Raw genomic sequence first — 23682 nt, 5'->3', positions numbered from 1 at the left:
ACTCATTCATTGTAATGTATAGAGAGAGGCTCGTAAAGCACGCATTCATAAATTTGTTTTATTTTAAGTTTGTGCTGACATTTATGTTTTTTTCATTTGTTAATTCCAACCTTTCATTAAATCTAAAGTATCTTAGTGCATTGTCCCACGCCGTACCATCGTGGTCTAAGGCATCCTGCCTAGGACTTGCGTTATGGAATGCACGTTCGAGGGGGAAGAAATTTTCTCATGAAGTTTTGGCCAGTGTATGGGACTGGTGCCCACCCAGCATCGTGATGCACTTGGGGATCTACGATATGTACCAAAATCAGGTTGTGAAAGGCAGCTATAATGGCTGGGAGGATCATCGTGCTAACCACACGATACCTCCATTCTGGTTGGATGATCGTCCACCTCTGGTTCGGTATGTGGACGTGAGGCCAGCAGCCGGCTGGTCGGTCTGGGCCCATCATGGGCTGTAGCGCCACGGATCTTAATCGTTTTACGTATTCTAAAAATTAGGTGTAGATGAATATTTCTGAGCAGCATGTAGTCATTTTTATGTGGTGCCTGAATTGTTTATTGAGTTAAATTTTTTTTTAAGACTTCGATTTTTTTATGTCAGTACACTATTATACAATGCTAACAGAGCTGACTGTAGGAAGAAATTCGAATGTGCTTCTTGTTACAATTGTTGCACATCTCAAGATGTTGTCACTACATTGCTTCAGTGGAGAGCACAAAACATCTCAGAGCATGTGTTTGTATAGCATAGATATTTAATATTGTTTAATATATATCAGTAAATGCATCTTCATCTTAGCTCGATTGGTTTTTTTCATTGCATGTGTGGGCAAAATGTGCTGGCTCCCTAAAATAAAGGGCCTGGCTCCAGAATATTTTTAGTTTTGTCTAACCGTGGTAAAAAATTATCTTTTATTGCATATAAGCTGCCTTTAAATACTCGTAAATGCTTTGTTATTGTTATTAACCCTAGAAGCTGGAAGACTTATTCCACTATTGCAAGCAAACCAGGTGTTCGTATACCTACATAATCGGGTAAATTCGTGTTGGTTTTGTTAGCCGAGTGATTTAAGGCGCATGAGATATGTCCAGCCAGCATATCGTGCCTAAGATCGCAGGTTCACATCCTGGCCACTGCAGTCAATTGAGCCTGTGGTAAAGGATGAGGAGGGCCCATGTACAGCAATCTGTGTAATGGGATGCATGGAAGCTGACGGAGTTTCAGTTGACTGCAGTTGAAATGATTTTGCTCCTTTTTTAAGAACAAAAAAACATTACAAAAAAAATTTTATTGTTTTAATCAAGTGCAATGTCCTTAATGGTATATAAAATTAAAGAATATCAACGTATTTCATATATAACATAGAATTTGTAACACATTATATCACGTCATGAACATAATACTAGCTGGCCACTATAATGGACGCACAGCTCCTAGAGGTTAAATCCAACATGAGTACAATTTTACAATTCATGTTTGATTTTAAAATAAGTCGGTTATTAAATACAATAAATAATGTTTTAATTTTTCAATCCAATGATGCCATAAAAGGCGAAAATGTTCATACATTATTTCAGTATTTAACGTGTATTAGCAAATGTTAATATTAAATTGATAAGTCATTAGATTGAAAAATTAAAACCTTATTTATTATATATTAGTACTATTCCTGTTGTTCACCGACTTATACACACAGATACATGAATAAATACATGTAAACACACAGTATTGGAGCATGCGGGGAGAGAGAGCAGCGTGAACTGTTGACTCGCAACTTGTTCTCTATACCAAATGCAACTATTATGAGTCCACACCTATGGAGTAATGGTTAGCATGTCTGGCTGTGAAACCGGGTGGATTGGGTTCGATTCCCGATCGGGGCAAGCTGGTTGAGGTTTTTTCGGGGTTTTCCCTCAACCCAATATGAGCAAATGCTGGTAATTTTCGGTGTTGGACCCCAGATTCATTTCACTGGCAGTATCACCTTCATCTCATTCAGACGCTAAATAACCTAAGATGTTGATAAAGCATCGTAAAATTACCTACTAGCAACTACTATGATCGATGTACACCTAACTTGTATTCAAAGTAGCCAAACATAGGACTCAAACAATAAGTGAAGAAATAGAAACCATGATGATGTGATATTCATATTCTATTAGCTAGTATTTTAAGATGCAAAACTGTTTGAAGTTAGAGGTAAGTATTTTTTCTAGAACCGTGACATAAAATAGGTGGAAACAAAATTTGCTCAGCGAGTTGATTAAAAGAAATATTTATCTTTTGCAGGAGAGCAAAGGGAAGAACAGCTAAGAAAATTGAAAGAGCAAATGAAGACATTGTGCCACGTGGACATTCAGTACCAGGATGCAACTGCCTCCCTCAAAGTTGTTCAAGATACCCTGAAGAAGAAGAAAGAGAAAAGGAAAAGAAAAGAAAATTTCATGGAAGTTGATGACGATTCTGATGATGATGAAGCTGCTGACAAGGAGATAAATATTCAAGAGGTAAGACATTGTGTCAGACCTTCTAAATAGACTACAGCACATGAAGAAATAATAAGTTACATTTCCTTCCATATGACTTGATTTCTTTATTAATATTGTCATATAATATTGATACTATTATTATTATTATTATTATTATTATTATTATTATTATTATTATTATCATTATTATCATCATTATTATCATCATCATCATCATCATCATCATCATCATCATCATCATCATCATTATCATTATCATTATTATTAGGGCTCGGATTTTTAGGTGCTAAAAATCGGGAAAATATTAATTTTTATGTACTTATTGAACTTATTGATTATGTGGAAAAAAAAAAAAAAATTACATTTGAATTAATTTATGTGAATATAAACGATATGCAGCACTCACCAATATAATTAATGTTATACTTCTCCAACTGCTGAACTACTAATACCACAATTTGAGACATCTGGCTAACATCTACAGCTGGTCACTAGGATCCAGGATACAAAGCAGAGGTGAACTTAAAAATTTTACAATATGATTTGCAATGCAATATGCAATGAGATTCATCCTCACATTGTTCATCATAAATGACTGATTATTATCGCGAAACACCGCCTCTATTGGGAAAATAAGAACTTCACATCACAAGAAATCAGGCTGGCAGATGTATTGGAAGATCTGTTATTCATTCGTCAAAATCCTTTTCTTGCTGGCTGTGTAACACACTTGAAATTTTTCACACAGTATGAAACTTGCTACATATCCGTATCCCAAACTTTTTCATTTCCCCAAATTGAATGCCTGTTCCAGAGTTTCTCCGTAATACTTCAGAAGATAATATAATTTTTTCTTAAACTAGACTCTTCAGGAGTGTTAGTACTTGCATATTGGATGAGAAACTTCCATAACAAATAGCTCGAGACTAGCTGGCCTGGGTTCGATTCCCAGCGAGGTCAGAAATTTTCATGTAAAATTTCTACCTCAGGACTGGGAGAGATGGCGGTGCATAACTCTTAATCACAAAATTGTGCACCACTATGCCTGGGTTAAATCCCAAATCTCTCCACAGTGTATATGAAGAGAAGACATATGTCACTGTTGATAGTGATTTGTCCATTGGATGAAGACGTTAAACCTGGCGGTCCCCTTGGTGCTATACGACAAGTAGGCTATGTGCCGGCACCAGGTTTCCCCTTCTCCCTTCCTCATAATCATAATTCTCACCCATTCCCTACACTACACCCACTACACTTACATGAGCACTTACACATACACTCACCTTAGTACACGACATAACTCTTCACAGATACACATCATGCATAACGTGGCCTGACGAAGTGGTGTGCAACTTGAAAATGGGTCACAGTCCTGCACCTGCTATCTATCCACAGTATGCGGAACCCGAATCACATAAGTGAAGTGGTTAGGCATTAGACACACACACACTTCCATAACTTATTTACTTTATAAAGAGATATGTCAGATGACACAGACGCCCTATACCTGCACATTCATTCATAGTTTTCTGCCAAAGAACAAGTCTTTCACTGCAAACCTAGCGTTCTCCAGTCTTTTCCTATATTCTGCCTAGTCTCTGCATACAATCCATATATCTTAATGTCGTCTATCATCTGATTTCTTTTGCCCCAAACTTTTCTCTCATTCACTATTCCTTCCAGTGCATCCTTCAGTAGGTAGTTTCTTCTTAGCCAGTGACCCAACCAATTCGGTTTTCTCTTACTGATCAGTTTCAGCCGTATTATTTATTCATCCACTCTTTCCAACACATCTTCATTTCTTATTCTGTCTGTCCATTTAACATGCTCCATTCTTCTCCATATCCACATTTCAAATGCTTCTAATCGCTTCCCTTCACTTCATTGTAATGTCCATGTTTCTACCCCATTTATTGCTACACTCCACATAAATCATTTCACTAGTATTTTCCTTAATATTTTTTCCAGAGGTCCGCATAAAATACTCCTTTTTACTATTTAGGGCTTCTGTTGCCATTGCTATTCTCCTTTTGACTTCCTAGCAGCATTTCATATTATTGCTTATAGTACACCCCTAGTGCTTGAAACTCTCCACTTCTTCTACTGCCTCATTTCAAATTCGTATGTTTATTTTCTTTATTTTATTTCCGATGATCTTCATTTTGTTTGATTTATCTTCATACCATACAGCTCACAGCTGTCATTTAGCTCCAGTACAGCATATCCCTTAGTATCGTCTCCTCTTCTGGTAACAACCAGGGTTGCCAAACATTATTCTGGGTTTTAATGGTGTGTCCTAGATTGAGTTGTATTTGTCCCGGAATGTCAAAAAAATTGGAAAGATACCATTTTTTTTGCTCATTTCTATAAAATAATTTTTAAAATCCTTTATTCATTTTTTTTCAAGACCATATCCAAACTATGTTCATTGTCTTCGTGAATGCCGCCTGGTGCCTCTGTCGAGTTGTATTAAAATAAAAACAGTAATACTGCATAGTATATATTAGGTATTATACAGTATCTTTATTCTTTACTCTCTTTGGTAGTTGATTTATTATTGATAGGATTTAAACATGTATCATGCATTTTTCTGCATAGATCACTCTGTAATATGACATTATTTTTCCAGACTTCATCAATAATCGCAAGGAAATTCCATGGTCTAGCAGAAATGTAACAAAATTTAAATTTAGACCCTATATAATTACTTGAAATACATGAAACGAATAAAATCAGTTGTTGTCGTTGTAGTTTAGTCAACTGTCCGAAGACAGATTTGAACCTCATAAGTAACACCAATTGGCATCACTCATGAGGCAACTAGGCCAGGAGATAATGGGGTAGGGTGGCCAGTTCCTTTCCCCCTCCAATGCATACATCGCCGATTAGCTACATATTCCACTAATCAGACTTCAGATGCATACAAACAATTGTTCTTCCTCTGACACATATTGTCAAGTGAGATGTACTGCTTGATAATAGATACTTATACATAACAGCACCAGATCATCAGCAAATTTTATGAACTTTATTCTTCCTCCTACTATCACCCCTCCCATTTTCTGAAAAGACAATAAGCTGAAAATTTAGAACTTCCATTTAAAATAACTTGGAACTGGTTCACTAATTATTTATTAGACGTTGTTTCTTCAAGCACAGAACTGCAGCGATGTGTTTAATGTCAGCTAGGTGCTGTGTAACCTGATATCGCTGTTCAGCCTTTCCACATGCTGGAGGCACAGGACACATCCATCTGAACTAAGATATCAAATTCTGCAATGTATTGCTGCAAACAGTACTAACTTGTTGTTGCTTTTATTTTAAGCATAGTTGTAATACACTAAGACATATAACCATGGAAACCACCACAATATTTTTTATGATACGATCAATGAGCACAAACACAGAACAGAAATATTCATGCCAGTTTTAAACAATAGGATGATATCAAGTATTAGTGTATGTATTTCCAATAGAAACAGAAAAAGGATCACGAAGCAGGAACTTAACAGGTGAATGCCAATTTTCTTAAGAGGTATCCAGCATGGGTGTCACTAAAAGGATATCATTTTCAAAACTTATATCATATTAAGGAACATTCAATAACAGAACAATTCAATAAATTAGTATTGCTATTTTCTGCTATATGTTTTTTTTATAAAGACAAGTAAAATTGGTACGTTTTTCTATCTTTACTGATCTGACAGTTTTGACTGCATCATTTATTCTTTTCGGTTCGAGCATTGAATGACTTCTTTTTCCTATTGCGGATATGCATCTTCAGCCGTCTTACATGTTGTACCAACATAACTTACGAGACATTACAAACGTTTCACAGGGTTTCATGCTAGTGTGCAATGTTCCAGTGGGATAGAAATTCGACCATTTTCATTCCTCAGGGAAGTGTGTAGAGGTAAGAAAATGGAGTGTTATGACAGGTTAGGTTAGTTTAGACTTTTATTATGTCTTACGTACTGTGACAAGTTAGGTTACGGTAGTTTAGGAGTTTGTTATTCCTTGTATAGGAACATCTGTAACAAGTTAGGTTAGTTTAGGATTTTAGTGACAGGTTAGGTTAGTTTAGGATTTTGGTGTTAGGTTAGGTTAGTTTAGGCTTTTATTATGCTTTGGATGTACAAAACCGTGACAGGTTAGGTTTCGTTAGTATAGTTTAGGCTTTTGCTATGCCTTGTATAGGCGAATCTGTGACAAGTTAGGTTAGGTTAGTTTAGGATTTTAGTACAGATTAGGTTAGGTTAGTTTAGGCTTTTATTATCCTCGTCAAGATGAAGGTGAAAGCGATTGAGTGTGGTGATCTCGAACAGGTAGTGATATTTTGTTTTCTATGTTGGCAATTCAAGTGCGTCGGTGTCTATTCCAAAATTGGCGGAAGTCACTCAACGCTCATTTCACCTTCTCTTCTCTGCTGCTTGCACACCTATATTGTGTTTATTGATTGTTAACTTGTGCCACGTTCCCTAGTATTGACTCTCGTGGGCTCACTTTTTTACTACTTTTTTCACTTTTATTTTTCCAATTTTTGCTACGACAATCTTTACTACTTTGGTTGAAAATGGCTGACCTAAAGGTTAGACACTGTTGTTTCTGAGAAAACTGATATAACATCTTGAGTGAGATCTTTGCCTTTTGTTTATTATATTATTTTTGTATTTTACAGCTATATAAGAAGAAAATGGAAGAAAGGAGTTCCAGACGATCAAATATTAATAATCATAGCAGATATATTACTTTCAAGAATAACATAGAACGAATTCTAAAGCAAGGTATGAAGACAAAAATCTCATCATGCAGTCTAACCGTTAAATGACAGGAACAAGGAATAACAGATTTTTTTTTTTTATCTTGTTTCTATCTCAATCATTATTTTTATTATATGGATTCAAATTAATGATGTATAAACTTTCTCATAAGTTTTATAAAAGGTGGATTGTAGAATTTGTTGATTTTACGCCAGTGTGAGTGAATTCCTAGACTGTTTTGTGACATATTCGAGTAGGGTTACCATGGGAAGAAGTTCTATAGGAGGACATGGAATCTAAAATAAGAGGACATTCCTGAAAAAAGGAGGACTTTTTAAAAATTGGTATGAATAAAATTAAAGATAAAAACAATGGCTCACGTTAGTTTTCTCACTAGTTGCTGGATCAGTATTACATCTGTACCCGACTTATTGGTGGAGCCCACTTTGTGCAGAAGAACCTGAAGAGAAAAAAATTCTATCTTGTAACAAATAACTATGGAACTGTTCACAGTACATGTCCTTGAAATTATATTTCACCATGATGATACCTCTGACTGTCTCCGTTAGTGTGCGATTTCGTTCTTTTGTCTATTAAGCAGATATTAGAGAAAATACTCTCTCAGCACTTCCATTGTGATTTGTGATAAATAAATAGAATTGACATATTTTTAAGAGTTCTGAGAAAGTTTCAGTGCTCGCAGAACTATTGGAATTGAAGAATTTGTACCATTGTTTATCTAAACTTAAATCTTTGTCCAAATTAACTTGATTGGCATATCTTTGTACATTGCAGAATAAAATTGATAAAATAGCTTAGAATCATGAATAGTGACATTTTTAGAGTGTAAGAATTTAATGCATATCAATAGGTCATCATATTTTATGTTTTTTTTATGTGCTCTAGCTTCAACAATTGAAAGCAGTTAAATTCTTTTATAGGCTTCCACCATTTGTTTAGATATTCTGTGCATGATATTCATATTAATTGTAGTTGAAATGCGAAATGCCGGACATTTCAAATTTTTTTAAAATGCCTGCCAGACAGGATAAAATAATTAAAAAAGAGGACATGTCCTCTTGCCAGATGGATGGTAACCCTATATTCGAGTAATTATTGACTTTTGATACTTAAAGCTAGTTTCATCAGTGATAGCCTTTAACAGACGATTTTGTTACATAGGTTGTCACTATCCAGTAAATATCTGTCATTCCTTTCTGATAAAAAGTTTAGTCAGGTCACATATTTTGTAGATACCTTAGATATAGTAACCACGATTTCATTGTATCTGACAGCACAGCTTTGATATTGATATTGTTTTGTATATAACACGTGGCTTAGTTTGGCTGGGTGTAGAGTTTTACATCCTGTCTCGAAAATAATTATTTTGAAGAGTGATACAGACATTTACAGAGTACGTGAAAGAGCTGGAAAACATTGTTTCATGCACAGCCACAAGAAAATTTATCATTATTATGTATTAAAAGTTTTATTAGATGTTTGATTTGTATGTGGTTTCTTATATGTATGAAGAAAAAATAATTATAACCAGAAATGTCTTAAAACAGTTGAACTGTCTCAGCAATGAATGACCAATTTCATTTTGTTTTTTCTCTACAGTTGATGTAGATATAGATGAAGATATTGCAATCACAGAAAGTGATGTGAACACTATCGACCCCATTACAAAAAGGCCTATACAGGATCCTGTCCGCATCAGGCTTTGTGGTCACGTATTTGACAGAATGAGTATAATGAGTATCCTGAAGGGTAAACATAACATCAGGTGAGTAATAAAATGTAGCAACTATAAAAGATATATTATACACTTAACTTTGAGTTTTAGGTTAGCATACTCAGTACTGGTTGTTGGCTAGTTTGTCAATTTATCATTAAGATTTAAAAACCTTTAAAAAAATTCTTAATTTAGTTCATTTATGAGATAAATCTGGATGAAATATGTGGTAGGTTTCTGTATTCTCATGAAAACGACTGGCTGAAACTCACCAATCAGTCTTTGGATATGAAGAAGACATACAGGTGAAGATTCGCTCAAGTGCATGGAATCGAATATTTATATCAGTTGAAGCTTTTACTTAGTCACAAGCGCTCGGGGTTGTTACATTACAATTAAATAATCTTTTAATGCCTGATACTCAAAACAACCCATCTAAGGAGGTTACTATTTTGTTTTTATTTCAGATAGCACGAAAAGCAGGAAGTATTTGAACATTTAAATAAGGAAACATAATTTTTTAATAACACAGTTCTTTAAATGAAATAATGCTTTATGTTATCAATAATGTTATTCATAATCCTTCTTGTCAAACTCATTATATCAGTAATGAATATGTGATTGCATAAAAGAACAGAGATTTTGTGATGCGTCCCAGATTTCTTCAAAAGCAGACATACAGTAATCTATCTCAGTCACCGTATTTAATAAAAATGGACAAAATCTGTATGTTCACTTTACTTAAAATTTTTACGGTAGATTAAGATATGCTTAATTGTAAAAAGGTAAAGGTATCCCCGTAACATGCCATGAAGGCACTTGGGGGGCATGGAGGTAGAGCCCCATGCTTTCCTTGACCTCGGCACTAGAATGAGGTGGTGTGGTAGGTACCACGCTCTGACCGCCTTTTACCCCCGGGAAAGACCCGGTACTCAATTTTATAGGAGGCTGAGTGAACCTCGGGGCTGTTCTGAAAGTTTGGCAACGAGAAAAAATCCTGTCACCACCTGGGATCGAACACCGGACCTTTCAGTCCGTAGCCAGCTGCTCTACCAACTGAGCTACCCGGCCGCCCATGCTTAATTGTAGACAATAATAATTCATGTTGAAACTACTTATACTAAGACAGATGTAGATTCTATTATTCCACATTCAACTACCATATCACGAAATATCAGAGATAATGCAAACAAAATTTGTGACAAAAAAAAGAAAATAAGAGTCAATGGAAAAATTACCATTTGATTTTAAAATTAATCATTTTTGTTCAGTCTTATCTAGAATTTCCTCCGTGGTTTCTTTAATGCATTTACTTTTGTCCTGTGTTATTACGAATACAATGCTCTTACACAATATTACAACTGTTCTGTTAACATCAAAGACATCTGATAGCCTGTATACCTATTAGGTTCACTAATCAGATAAGACATTATGCAGTTTTTACATTGCCATAGTGCTTATTGTAAACACATTGATCGGAGACATTTTTCAACTTGAGATAATGTTTGAAAAGATCGAGACCTCTAATATGTGGACACTAAATCTGTATGATTTTTATGTTATCATTTACATATAGATCAGTTGCTAAGAGAAATCACTTGAAGTGATCAATTAATTGATATTTCATACCCATATAACCTTGTGTGATTAGAGCACTCCTAGACAAAGTTAATACACTAAGACTATCTGTTTGTGTGTCTGTTTTCATACCAGTCTCTGATCGCAACTACACTGTCTTGTACACCAAATGGCATTAGCCAAGACCGGTTATAAGAGGGACTTAATCATGCATATAAAAGATCATTATATAAGAAATCTTACCTTATTTACAGCAGATGTTGAAAATGATCTTCTTCGACATGCACACACGTTGACTTCAACTGATTGTAAAATCCAGCAACAAAAATGTAATCTACTGTCTTTATTTCTAGAAATAAGCTGGTGTACTGATGTTTTTTATATGGTTTTAATGCAAGCAGTTTTGTGGCATTTCGTGCTTACGATTTAGACACTATAGACAAGACATTTAGGTGATTTTGTTGGTATTCTTATCATTCACATATCCTGAATAATTTCAAGGGAAAAATTGTTCCGCGGCCGGGTATCGATCCTGGAACCCTTCACTTAGTGCACGAATGCTCTACCGACTGAGCTACCCCAGGAACTATACACGACACCGTCACAATTCTTCCCTTTATATCCACACAACTCAAATGGGTGACAAGATGCCAGATCCCCTACTTTGAGTGCACACAATTCTGTGTGACTTAAATTGTGGCTTTCTGTTAACGTACCTACAGTAATGAATATATTATGCAAATCTGGATTTCAGGTAGAAGCTCCCTGTGAAGCAGGCTTGAATAATTTCAAGGGAAAAATTGTTCTGGGGCAGGATATCGATTCAGGGATCCTTTGCTTAGTGCACAAATGCTCTACCGACTGAGCTACCCCAGGAACTATACACTACATATCAGAATTCTTCCCTTTATATCCACACAATTCAAATGGGCTGACAAGACGCCAGAACCCAACAGTGTGACGGTGTCGTTTATAGTTTCTGGGGTAGCTCAGTCAGTAGAGCATTTGTGCGCTAAGCAAAGGGTCCTGGGATCGATACCCGGCCCCAGAACAATTTTTCTCTTGAAATTATTCAAGCCTGCTTCACAGGGAGCTTCTACCTGAAAGCCAGATTTGCATTCACATATCCTGTCTAGTTTTTGTTCTGTTATTATTTTGCTAATAATTGTAACATAAAATATAATATATACAGAAAAACTTTAGCTCACCCCTGAAAGAGTAGAACTCGTGCTCAGGGGCGGATTCCTGAATTGAAATTAATAATTATACAATACAATTTTTCTCATGTCTACTGTGCAATTATAGTATATAATAGTTTATAAAATCCATACATAACTTTTTTAATTTAATGCTAGTACTATTAGAATTGACAAGATTAGGATATTTGGGAAAAACAAGAAAATGTTATATATGCATTTAAGTATGCAAAATAAAAATATATATATATGCATTTAAAAGAACGTAAAATCCATGATCGGCAAAGATCCACTTTTACTTTTTCAATATGCCAAATCAATAAAAACATGCAATTGCATGAAGTCTGCGATCTACTAATTACATGGTGAATACTGTGTGTATGTGTTACTGGCTTACAAATAGCAGTTGAAACCAGTATGAAATGTTTTGAAAATCTTCTAATAATTTCTCCTCCAAATTTCGTCAGTGCTGCCAATGAAGACTTACGAATAGAATAATTAGTGACCGAAATTTTCCAAACAATTTTAAATCGGAAAATTTTCCAGAAAATTTTTTTTAGCTTACTGATCTTGGTAAGTGTTATAATTATAAATGTTTTTGAAAATTTTCCCCTTCATAAGCAGTTTTTTTTTAGTTTATTCATTTGCAAAGTTTTATATTTATATTGTACTGGTAAAATTATCAATTTTTCTAAAAATTCCTCCTAAGCATTTTTTTTCTTACTGATTCACTCATGTTGAATCTTTCGTACACTACTTTTAACACTTGAATATAAATAATTGATTAAATGGTGATCTTACTCGTGTTAATTATGTAAGCATGTGTGGCTTACAGCTGTTTCGGTGCTACTTGACACCATCCTCAGAGCCTTCTGTGTCTCGGCGCCATCTTAACTTCGCTGCCTGTTGTGTGGGTGCGTTCATATGATGAAGAGTTGTGTCAAATAGTGTGTGTGTTCTGAAATTGATCTATGTGTTGAGAATTTGATTCACTAAAACACACCCTAATCAACAGGCAGCGAAGTTAAGATGGTGCCGAGACACAGAAGGCTCTGAGGATGGTGTCAAGTAGCACCGAAACAGCTGTAAGCCTCACATTCTTACATAATTAACACTAGTAAGATCGCCATTTAATCAATTATTTACTGATTCAGCTGAGTTATTTATTGTATTTATGAGTACATATGCTGATTTTTTTTTCCCCTCATGAAGTAGTTTTTTTAGTTTCCTGATTTGCTAAGTTTCATGATTTTTCTGATATTATTGTAAATTTTCCTCCAAATTTTTCCCTCATATTAAGCAATTTTGTAGCTTATTGATTTTTTCTAAGCTTTTTAATTGTACTGATACTCTCACTCACCCTTAATTCTGATCAGTGGATGAACTAATTCGTTGGTGTTTGGGTAAAGGAAGTTAAATCATAAAAATGAGTTTTGAGATGAATTAAAATTAATCTTCGGACCCTTACAGCAAATAATTTTCTACAGAAATAAAACATATCAAATGTTACTATTATTGGCTGACCATGATAATATCTTTGAAAAATATTGGCGTGCAAGAGGTCAAATGACTTTATTGTCAAATGCCTGACATTAGAAAACAACAACAACATGTTACTATTATTTTGTTTCTGCACATTCACTTGTAGAATTTAACATGTATATTCCCATGGGGAACAAAACTCCATTTGCATAAAAAAATTACTTAACCCCCTTTACTCGAACACCATCAAATTGGTGCTCAAATAGAAACCATTTACACAGTATTATTTTTTGTTGCACAGTCACTTGCTAACTATACTTGCGAAATTATAAATGGATCAGGATCTAAAAATACATTTTATTTGGAAATTGATTACATTAAACAGTTTTATCAAACAGTCATAGACCATATTCAATACAATATAGAACTTTGCACTTACTGTGAGTATGAATGACTGATTGAGTTATGAATGCATTGGACCACAGATAAAACAAAGATGAGGAATCACGATCTTCACAATATAATTACATAATGTTTTCCTCAGCCAACAGTACCTGACCTATGTGGAAGTAATAGTGTTCTGACAATTAAGATTCGGTCAGTAAAGTACTCACAGTATGATATTCGTCAACACTTGTTTCTTAATCAGTATTGTTACAGCAAAACAAATGTGACAATGGCCACGTTTCAGAATCTGTATTGACACAGCCATCAAAGATTACACAGCTTACGACTTCCTTTTTATAAGCTGATGATTAATCAGAATATTGAGTGACCAATGCATATGCATTTTTTTGGAGCTGGAGGCAAAGGAGAGAAGAAAACCATTTGTTAAGGCGGAAAATTTTCCGGAAAAATATAGTGAACAATTTTCCATTTCGCTAAGAATGTCAGAGAGTACAGCAGGATGGAACAGGGAGGGGAAATGTTACAGGCAGGTCAAGCCTCTCGGTATTCCCTAATATTTTTATTTTATATTTGTTTCAGATGTCCTATTCCGGGTTGTGTCCAAAATCGTGTAACTCTCAAAGATATAGAAGATCATCATGCAATGAAGGGAGGTCCTAGATAGAAAGATTTCATAAAGTACTCTTGTCAAGAAAGCTATGTAATGTGCAGGGTTTTGTAAGCTTTGTTGATTTATACTTTCATATAAATGTAATATTTTGTTAATGTAATTTAAAAATTCTTGTGTTCAGTCCTTGCTGAATTGTCATTAATGTTGGTATCATTATCTTCTTTTTCCTATGCATATCACGATATATTGTATTTTCTCGAATACTTTGCATCCTCAAATAAACTACACACCCCCACTTTGAAAGGGGACAAAGGAAAAAAAGTACAAAAATAATACTTTCAACAAATGTATTCACGATAAATGAAAAACAATTAAACACAAAATACAGTTCAGTTAACATAAATTTTAAATAAGTTTTATCCTGAAACAGGACGCATTTCAAACCCATCCCAGCCTATGCGCATGATTTGCATGCATGTCAGTTGTCTTTCTTAATTGTCTGTTTACATCAGACCATTTCAAGTGGGCAGTCCTCATGATGTCGCTTGGCTGCCCTGGTTTTGGAGGAGCTGTGCCGAGCCCCAGTGAGATAGAGCAAGTGAGTGGGAAAGAGACAGAATACCGATGGCTGAGAGGGTTGCATACATGCAAGGGGGTAGAGTGAGCCAGTGAGGTACTGTAGAATGGGGTGAAGTGATACGGGGAGGGTGAAGTGAGACATGGGAACATCTATGGAACGAAAGTGTCTTAGTTTAAAAAGTAATTTATTTTATTTGTTTATTTGGTGGTGTCAATAAAGACACATGTCATTACAAGTTCCAGGTCACATGGACCCTTGCCTTAACAAGAATATTGCTTAAAAAGTAAAAGAATCTGTTAAAATACTTGTACTGCCATCTGTTGCCAACACATTGTACTTCATGCTGGTGCAAAGCTATATGCAATTTCTATACTCTTTGGTTGTATTAGTTGCACTGGAAAGTGAAGTTGAAAACGCGGTGAAAATTAACTCTTTATTGTCCATCGGCTTTCTACGGTGTGTGCCACATATAAAGTGAGTGTTTGTTATTTTCAGGTAGGGTATACATCACTCTTTAAAAATATATAAGATAATATATATATATATATGTGATATACATTATAGATATACTAAATTGCTACATTTCGTCAACAGGCTTGGTCTGGGGTGAAGTGAGACGGCACACGCACGACAAGAAAATGCCGCGAAATTATAAACGAGCACCAGGAACACGACCACATGTTCCTGTTGATAAACTGAAGTTAGAAGAAGCTGCAGAAAAATGCAAAAATGGGGAAATGAGCTTCTGTGAAGCCCAAGAAACTTACGGAATTGACAAAATGAAGTTTCGATATGTAAAAAATATAAAACAGAAAACATATGGGGGACAAACATTGTTGTCGGAAGTAGAAGAACACATATTGAAAGATAAACTAATTAAGGCGAGTGAGTGGGGTTTTCCTTTTACAATATATAACTTTCACATGACTGTAAAACACTACCTTGACTCAAATGGGCGCACAATAAATAAATTTGTTAATAATATGCCTGGGATGGATTGGGGAAGATCTTTCCTTAAGTGACATCCAGATCTGACTAACAGAATAGGCGAAAATATTAAATGAGCCAGAGCACAGATTACTCCCCAGGTTGTCAATGAATATTTTGACAATTTAACGACGACTTTAGAGGCATTTCAGCCCACCAGCGTAATCAGTTATGACGAAACGAGTCTATCAGATGATCCTGGTAAAAAAAAGGTCATTTGTAGGCATGGAACAAAGCATCCAGAAAATGTGACGCAGTTCTCTAAATCTGCGATGTCTGTCATGTTTGCCTGTTCAGGAAATGGAGAGATGCTCCCAACGTATGTGCTCTACAAGTCGGAGTATCTCTACGAATCATGGACAATTCGAGGACCAAAGGGTTGCCGTTATGGAAATATGAAGAGTGGATGGTTCGACCAAAAGCATTTTGAAGACTGGTTTTCTTCTATTGCTCTCCCCTATCTTCAAAAGCAACCGTGTCCATGAGTGCTAATTGGTGACAACCTATCGAGTCATATATCTATCTATGTCGTCAGCATTTGTGAAGAAAATGACATCAGATTTGTATGCTTGCCAAAACACTCCACTCATTTAACTCAACCCCTGGACGTGGTTGTCTTTCGTTCTTTGAAGAGTGAGTGGAGGAAATTGCTGATGGCTTGGAAAGACCAAGGAAACAGCAGCGCAATAACGAAAGTTGAATTTCCTTCACTGCTGAAAAAGATGATTGTGAACATGAGCTGTGAGTCACGTTTACAAGTTTCGATTCAGAATGGCTTTAGGAAAACTGGATTAATCCCACTTGACAGAAGTCAAGTTCTAACTCAACTGCTGAATCATGGACTTGATGTGGCTGTTGTAAAGAACAATGTCGATGTATCTTTTGTGGAGACACTGAAATGTCTGTGATATGGAGATCTGGACAGCAATTCATCAGCAGTGAGAAGGAAAAGAGGCCGAAGAATCAATATTTCACCAGGCCAAAGTCTTAGTGCCAGAAGTATTGAATCTGAGGAATCACATGATGACGATGACCCAGTTGTTGCAGGATCACAGCAAGATGATTCACCAAACAGTGACACTGAGTGTGAAGCAGTAGCAATAGCTACACAAAGACAGCCAACGCCAGTGGACTACACAGATTTACAACAAGGAGATTACATTCTTATACAATTGAAAGCTCCTAGAGGAGGTAGGCGTTCTTCCTATAAGTATCCTGCCCAAGTAACTTCAATGGAGTCTAACAGCAGATCTACCTCGTGCAGTGTTGAAGTGAAGTTCATGAAACCTTACAGGAACCATGAAGACATTTTCGTTTGGCCAGATATTGATGGTGTCAGTTTTATATATCCACATGAAGTTGCTGGAAAATTGGAAATCCAGAGATGATGCGCTTTGCCCAGATGAAGTTTCCTTCTTTAAAGAATATGTGAAAGATCTTGTGACTAAGAGTGATTTTCTTAATTTTTGTGATTTTTAAAATCATATTCTGTTATTTTTAAATTAACATGAGTCTTGATTTTTCATTTTATGCTGACTATGTGTCCCATTTTGGATTGTATTTTATGTATCTCTGTTATGTATTTAAATTAATTTTTAGCTTCAACTTTTGTAGTGATGTCTATGTGTGAATTTTCTTTATTTTTGTGGTTTTTAAATTGTTATATGCCGTCACTTTTAAATTATGTTATGCCTTGATTTTTCTCTTTCAGCTTATGCTAATTTTAGGTTGTATTTTAGTCTCTCACTTATGTATTTAAGTTTATTTTCATCTAAAACGTTTGTAATATAATTACTTGGTGTGCATTTTTCTTTATTTTTTTGATTTTTAAATTGTCATATCTTGTCATTTTCAAAGTGTCATGTTCTTTGAGATTTCTTTTCCAGTTAAAGCTACATGTCCCAGTGTTCTTAAATGCGACAGGCTCATGTCAGTAGATTTACTGGTATGTAAAAGAGCTTCCGCGGTACAAAATTCTGGCACATCAGCGATGCTGATATAACCTCGACAGTTGCGAGCGTCATTAAGTAAACCATAATTTAATTTTAATTTTACATGTCTCATTTGGGGTTGTATTTTATGTATCTTGTTTATGTTACTTATGAAATTTATTTTAAGCTAAAACTTTTCTAATAATAATTAATAGGTGTGCATTTTCTCCAATTTAATCAATGCTTCTGGAATTCTTCAAGAATTGTGGATATATTTTTAAAATATATTTTTCTTTAATCAAATTTTGCATATTAGGGTACTAAATTATCAGAACAGCCTAGGAAATTTGTGAAGAAATAAATATTATGTATTACAACATCATTTCACCATTTATATAGTCATAATTAATGAAAAATACTTCATGTATCACTTCACCCCAAACCAAGGGGTGGAGTGAGATACCAATATATTTTTAAATAAATAAAAAACAGCTAGCGAGTCACAATTTGTCGGTATGCAATAAGAAACTAAAATACAAGATCCATGTTTTTGTTGCATGAAACATAGAAATAAGCACACATTTGCCAAAGATACAAGTAACTGAAGTTTGAAACTGTATCACTTCACCCCATTCTACGGTACATATATGGATGGCACATTTTATGACATAGAAAGAATTCAAGAATTACAACAATTGGCCATTATAAAATAATGCAACAAAATAAAATTGTCCTTTTTTTTCTGTAGTAAGGAAGACAATGACATTTCTTTCATTTCTTTCTCTTTCACCTATGGTATATCAGGGAAAATTGTTTGAGCAGAATGAATGTGCAACACTGCTTCCAACGCGACATCGAACAAACATGACCTAGTTTTACTCTTATTCAGGTTCATGACTGAGAATATTGTTCGCAAAGATATAAACAGCCAAATATAACAATTAACTTGCATATCAATGCATGGATAAGCGGAAACTCTTTTTGTTCCAAGTTCTTATAAAATGCAACAAGGCTGCCTTGAATATTGTGTGACACTGAAGCCTTATCAATTCTCTTTGGAATTTGACTGGAGCCTGCTCAACTTTTACTGAAAAGGGCGTCATAAAAATGTTCAAGTTCCTGCACGTGGCGAGAGATGGTAGAGAGGAACTAATTGACTCAACATCACCAGGAAAGGACACAATATCTCTGAAGTTGAAATCATGCACTCCTTAACAAACATTTTTTCCGTAAAAGGCTGGCTACTTTTGGCGATATCTATGGCAACAATATAGCTTGCATGGACAGCTCTTTTGGAACTTGGCTCAATGTGCTGCAAAAGAAAAGGAAAATTAATTTTTAATGACATTGCCACTATACAAAAAATACACACATAGTTAAACGGACAGAAAATCGTTTAACAGTTTAACAAACGTTTTTATGATAATTCCCATACATTGTTGACAACTATTCAAAATAAACTTACTATAACCTAACCATTAATTTAATCATATTGGCCTTAGAGTACTTAATTAGTTGAAATGATATTTACCTCGTCGTAAGAAGATTGCATTTCGACCTTTATTTTCGTTATTAATGCCTTTCTCTCTTTGCTGATAATATGAGCATGGGTATCAGAATGTTTAACTTCAAAGTGACGCTTAATGTTGTATGTTTTTGTCTGTACATTGATATGGCATATTAAACATTGAACATTGTTGTCGTCAGATTAGACAAGATACAAGCCCTAAAAGGGCACAAACAATAGTACATCATATGGATGAATGAATGACTGACAGAACGCATTATTCAGCAATGCCTGCAGAATATCATCGAACAGATGAGAAGAGTTGATGATCGTATGCATTCGTACACCACCACAGCCGTAGCGACTGAGAGGAGTGGAGTCTGCTCTGGGCAGACACAGGGCAGCGTCCGGTCATCCTAGCCCTCAAATATTGTGTTGGAATGATCTGGTTTACATGATATCCTGCGATATTAATAGCACACATCAGTAAAATAACTACCTTTATTTTGTATAATACTACGTGGTTTGTTATAATAAGTACCTATCATCATTATTAACTTCATTCTGTGCTGTTTTTGTCAGCACCATCATCATCGTCATCCGGACAGTCATCTTCACTCTCACTTCTCATACACAATCGTCCTCTGTTCCATCCAGCTGATTGGAGATGCTACAGTTTTTGAAGCCTCTTTTCAACAAGAGGGAGGAGTGGTATGCATGCCCGTGCATCACGAATGTATTGAAAATATAGGACCAAACTATATACCGTACTTATCACACTTCTCTCTCTCTCTCTCTCTCTCTCTCTCTCTCTTGTACAAAGAAGGGACCCGAAGGCTTGCACTGCAGCCTGAGGCTTATTGTGCTTACTACTATTTTGTGAATGATTGGGTAGTTGAATGGCCACGCTCTTATACAAGTACAGCATGCCGCACCATGAACTTAACCAGAGCTATGGCATGGATGATGATGATATGTGATGTAATGATGATGAAGTGAATCCGAGGTCCAGTACCAGAAGTTACCCACCAATTCTACTTCAATTAGTTGAGAAAACTCCAGAAAAAACCCCAACCAGGATTTGAACCTGGGCCCGCTCGTTCCACAGTCAGACATGCTAACCATTACTCCACAGGAATGGATTACCACACTTGAATTTGATTCTGACACATCTACTGCTAATCTAAATGTCATTTAACTATGTTAAGAATTGAAATATCCATTCGGGATGATAATGGCATGCTATCACGCTAGGAAATGCACAGGAAGAAAATTGGGCAATGTTGCCATCTTCATTTCGAATAAGCTGCACATCAGTATTTTTTATTTTTATATTTCGGAAAAAAAAAATGCGTGGGGTATTCGAGAAAATACGGTATTTCACCATAGTGTAAAGAAGTAAACACTGAAATAATGAAACAGTTGTCTTTAGAGACAATTAATATAAGGTACCCTCCACAAAACTGGCTTCATTTATACACTGACGGATCCTTGATCTCCAGAGAACAAGGTGCTGGTGCAGGTGTTACGTGCTGTCTCTTCTCACTTTCTAGATCGCTTGGATATGGAACAACAAGTTTTGGTGGAGAAATCATTGCAATAAGTGAAAGTCTTCGGAATCTTCTATGCCACATCAATAAATTTAAGAATGCAGTTATATTGTCACACTCCAAAGCAGCTATTCTATCAATCGTCTCTAACCACACACCTTCATCTCAAACAGCAGAAATAACTAAAATGCTCTCTCAATTAATATCACTCAATAAAAGAATTGCATTCCAATGGATACCATCCCATTGTGGAATCCTGGGAAACGAGAATGCAGATGCTTTAGCAAAGAAGGGCAGCACTGCTACTTACAGACCTGTTACTAAATCTCTGTATTACTCTGTGAAAAGATTTATTAAATCTACATACTTAGACTTCAACAAACAAAATTTGATAACACAATCTCAAGGGAAGAAATGGAACTCTCTGCATCATAATCCACAGTTAATTCCCGATTTACCACGCAAATCGTCTGTAGCTGCATTTAGATTGGCAACAGGCCATGATTGTTTGGCCAAACACCTGCATAGAATTGGAATATATCAGTCCCCTAACTGCCCATTGTGCAACTCAAACCAAGAAATGGATTCGGAACACCTCAAAATCTGTGCTTCAGTGGCTGACCATGATAATATCTTTGAAAAATGTTAGAGTGCAAGAGGTCAAATGACTTTATTGTCAAACGCCTGGCATTAGAAAACAACAACAACAACCATAGTGTTGTGAAGGCCCTAATGGTTTGAGAGGATTGTGCTTAAACAAAACCATGAATGTCATCAATCTGCTGCCTTAGTGTGGAGGTTATTGTGTTGAATGAGGACACTACCAATTATTGTCGTACCCAGAAATTTGCTGGAGTAAACTCGCTGTATAGCTCTATGCCAAGGCCTGTCTGAGGTAGGTTAGCCCAGCCCCTAATTCCTTTTCTCGCAGTTTTTTCCTGATGCGTCGAGCATCATAATATAAACTGGTTCGTGAGTCTTTAATTTCAATGGATGCCTCGGTCAACTACAAAGATTTGATGCATTCGGTGCTTTCAGCAAAGATCACGAGTGGCTGCAATGTAGGGAGTGGCTGATAGTGCAAGGATGCAACAAGTATTGGTGTCCTGAAGATGAGCTTCCCATTCTGCTTTGGAAAGGCCAAGACCTTTACATTTCATATCTGAATAAAGCATATGGTATGGCATATCCGTTGGGAGCTGTAGAATTTGTTTTAGGGCACTTTTGATAAGTTTATCTCTGCCGTGAAGAAACTTAACTTAATTGGGATTTTGTTCAGCTCTGCAGTCTGGAAGGGATAATTCAGCGATGTACAAATAGATGTGTTCAAAATGAGAAATTTTTGTTCAGATTTCAATAAGGATGGAGAAGCTAGTAAATCTAGTTTTTTGTGTAGATTCTGAATTGCACCTTTGGAATCAGAATTTAGGGAATCATTAAACGTGGTGCTGAGATACTTAATTGATTTTCCGTGTTTCAGTACTCTTATCCGACAATTATCATCTAGATCCAAGGGTTCTTCTACAAGTTTCCCTTTTTCAATACGAATCCCTACACATTTTCTTGGGTTTACTTCGAGACCTATCTCATTAAATTTATGCATAGCTATGCATGTTAGTTCTGTAGCTACTTCTCTACTCTTGCCAGTGTTTGTGGTGTCATCAGCAAAACCCAAAACTATAACAGGTGGCAGGTCTGGGCTAAATGTTCTGCCATAATGTTTACAAATGTTATCCTCAGATATGGTTAGTTGTGATATTATATCGTCGCCTGAGTGCAAGAACTAGGTAACTTGATTTTTCATATTTTGTAACATTGCCTATTTATTCATTTATTGCACTAAGAAATATGTATCATTTTCTTTTACCTATTTGTTATATTGGAAAATAGATGTCGCTGGTATCGTTCGATCAGTTACCTAGTTCTTGCATTATATTTTGTGCGATTTTTGCTATGCTATAAAAGAGGTAACCAAAAAACGCAAATTTCGAGTTACCTAGTTCTTGCATTCACGTGATGATATAATATTAGCGATAACGGTGAACCCTGGATGATGTCTTGTAATAATGAGACTGCTTTCGTCTTGCTATGGGGAAAGGGGGGGGGGAGATTTCAATTTGAGTGATTATTGTGGGATTGCAAATTCATGATTCAATCAGTTAATATAGAAGGAATTCCTTCAGCTCTTAGGGTTTTATTTAGGTGAGTATCCCCTACATTGTCAAAGACCTTTCTTATGTCCAATAGTACATGCTTTCTTCAAGCATGCAGCTACAAAACTCGTCTTTAACATTCGTGTTGCGATTATTGAGATCACTTCACTAACCATGTCATCTCTGATAGCTCTAACAATGTCTGGGGATCAACAAAGAGGTGCAGATGGCTGTCACACGTGGGTTCTCATTTTAGGTGCAGATTTCTATAACATGGGGGGATACAGAAGTTAATCTTATGGTATAACAAATGTCTCAGTTCTGGTAGGAAATAGGTTGAAAATACCTCAACTGTTCCAATAGGTAACTCCTTCCATGAAATTGTGTTTTGTTTCTGTAAACAGTCCCAGGAAAACTTACTTTCTGGATGGCCCTCATATGTATTTATTGGAAGTCATATTTGTAAGTTCATGAATTAATACAGTGAACTTTGTTGAAGCTAAGTTCCCTGCACACTGTCCTGTTGGCATAATTGGAGTCAGCTGATACACGATTTTGTTTCAATTTTCTTTAAAATTGTGATTAAAATATAATCTGTATCGCATTGATATTTATATACAACATTTTGAATTCAATATTTTAACCCTATTTGAATACAGAATTTTGAATATAATTTTCAAACCATATTTCCAGTGAATTTATTTTTAAATAT

At 35.6% G+C, this 23682-nt stretch overlaps 1 protein-coding gene across 6 annotated transcripts in view; it reads left to right on the top strand.

The window, feature by feature from the left end:
• The window catches only part of LOC138696953 (E3 SUMO-protein ligase NSE2-like), an 81215-nt gene extending 64206 nt beyond the window's left edge, over positions 1-17009 (top strand). For 4 of the 6 annotated variants that reach the window (XM_069822527.1, XM_069822537.1, XM_069822518.1 and 1 more), the window contains 4 exons: positions 2294-2511; positions 7172-7277; positions 8874-9039; positions 14232-14654. In XM_069822527.1, coding sequence (XP_069678628.1) covers positions 2335-2511; positions 7172-7277; positions 8874-9039; positions 14232-14316 — 534 coding nt within the window. In that variant the 5' untranslated portion in view covers positions 2294-2334 and the 3' untranslated portion in view covers positions 14317-14654. Of the gene's footprint in view, positions 1-2293; positions 2512-7171; positions 7278-8873; positions 9040-14231; positions 14655-15436 lie in introns of those variants that run through there. The other 2 variants (XM_069822509.1, XR_011331504.1) reach the window with 2 other exon arrangements.
• The last annotated feature ends 6673 nt before the right edge of the window (positions 17010-23682 follow it).

The sequence above is a fragment of the Periplaneta americana genome, chromosome 1, assembly GCF_040183065.1.
Source record: "Periplaneta americana isolate PAMFEO1 chromosome 1, P.americana_PAMFEO1_priV1, whole genome shotgun sequence".
Lineage (NCBI taxonomy): Eukaryota > Metazoa > Arthropoda > Insecta > Blattodea > Blattidae > Periplaneta > Periplaneta americana.
Note: the sequence above shows the minus strand (reverse complement) of the source record. Positions and strands in the feature narration are given on the sequence as shown.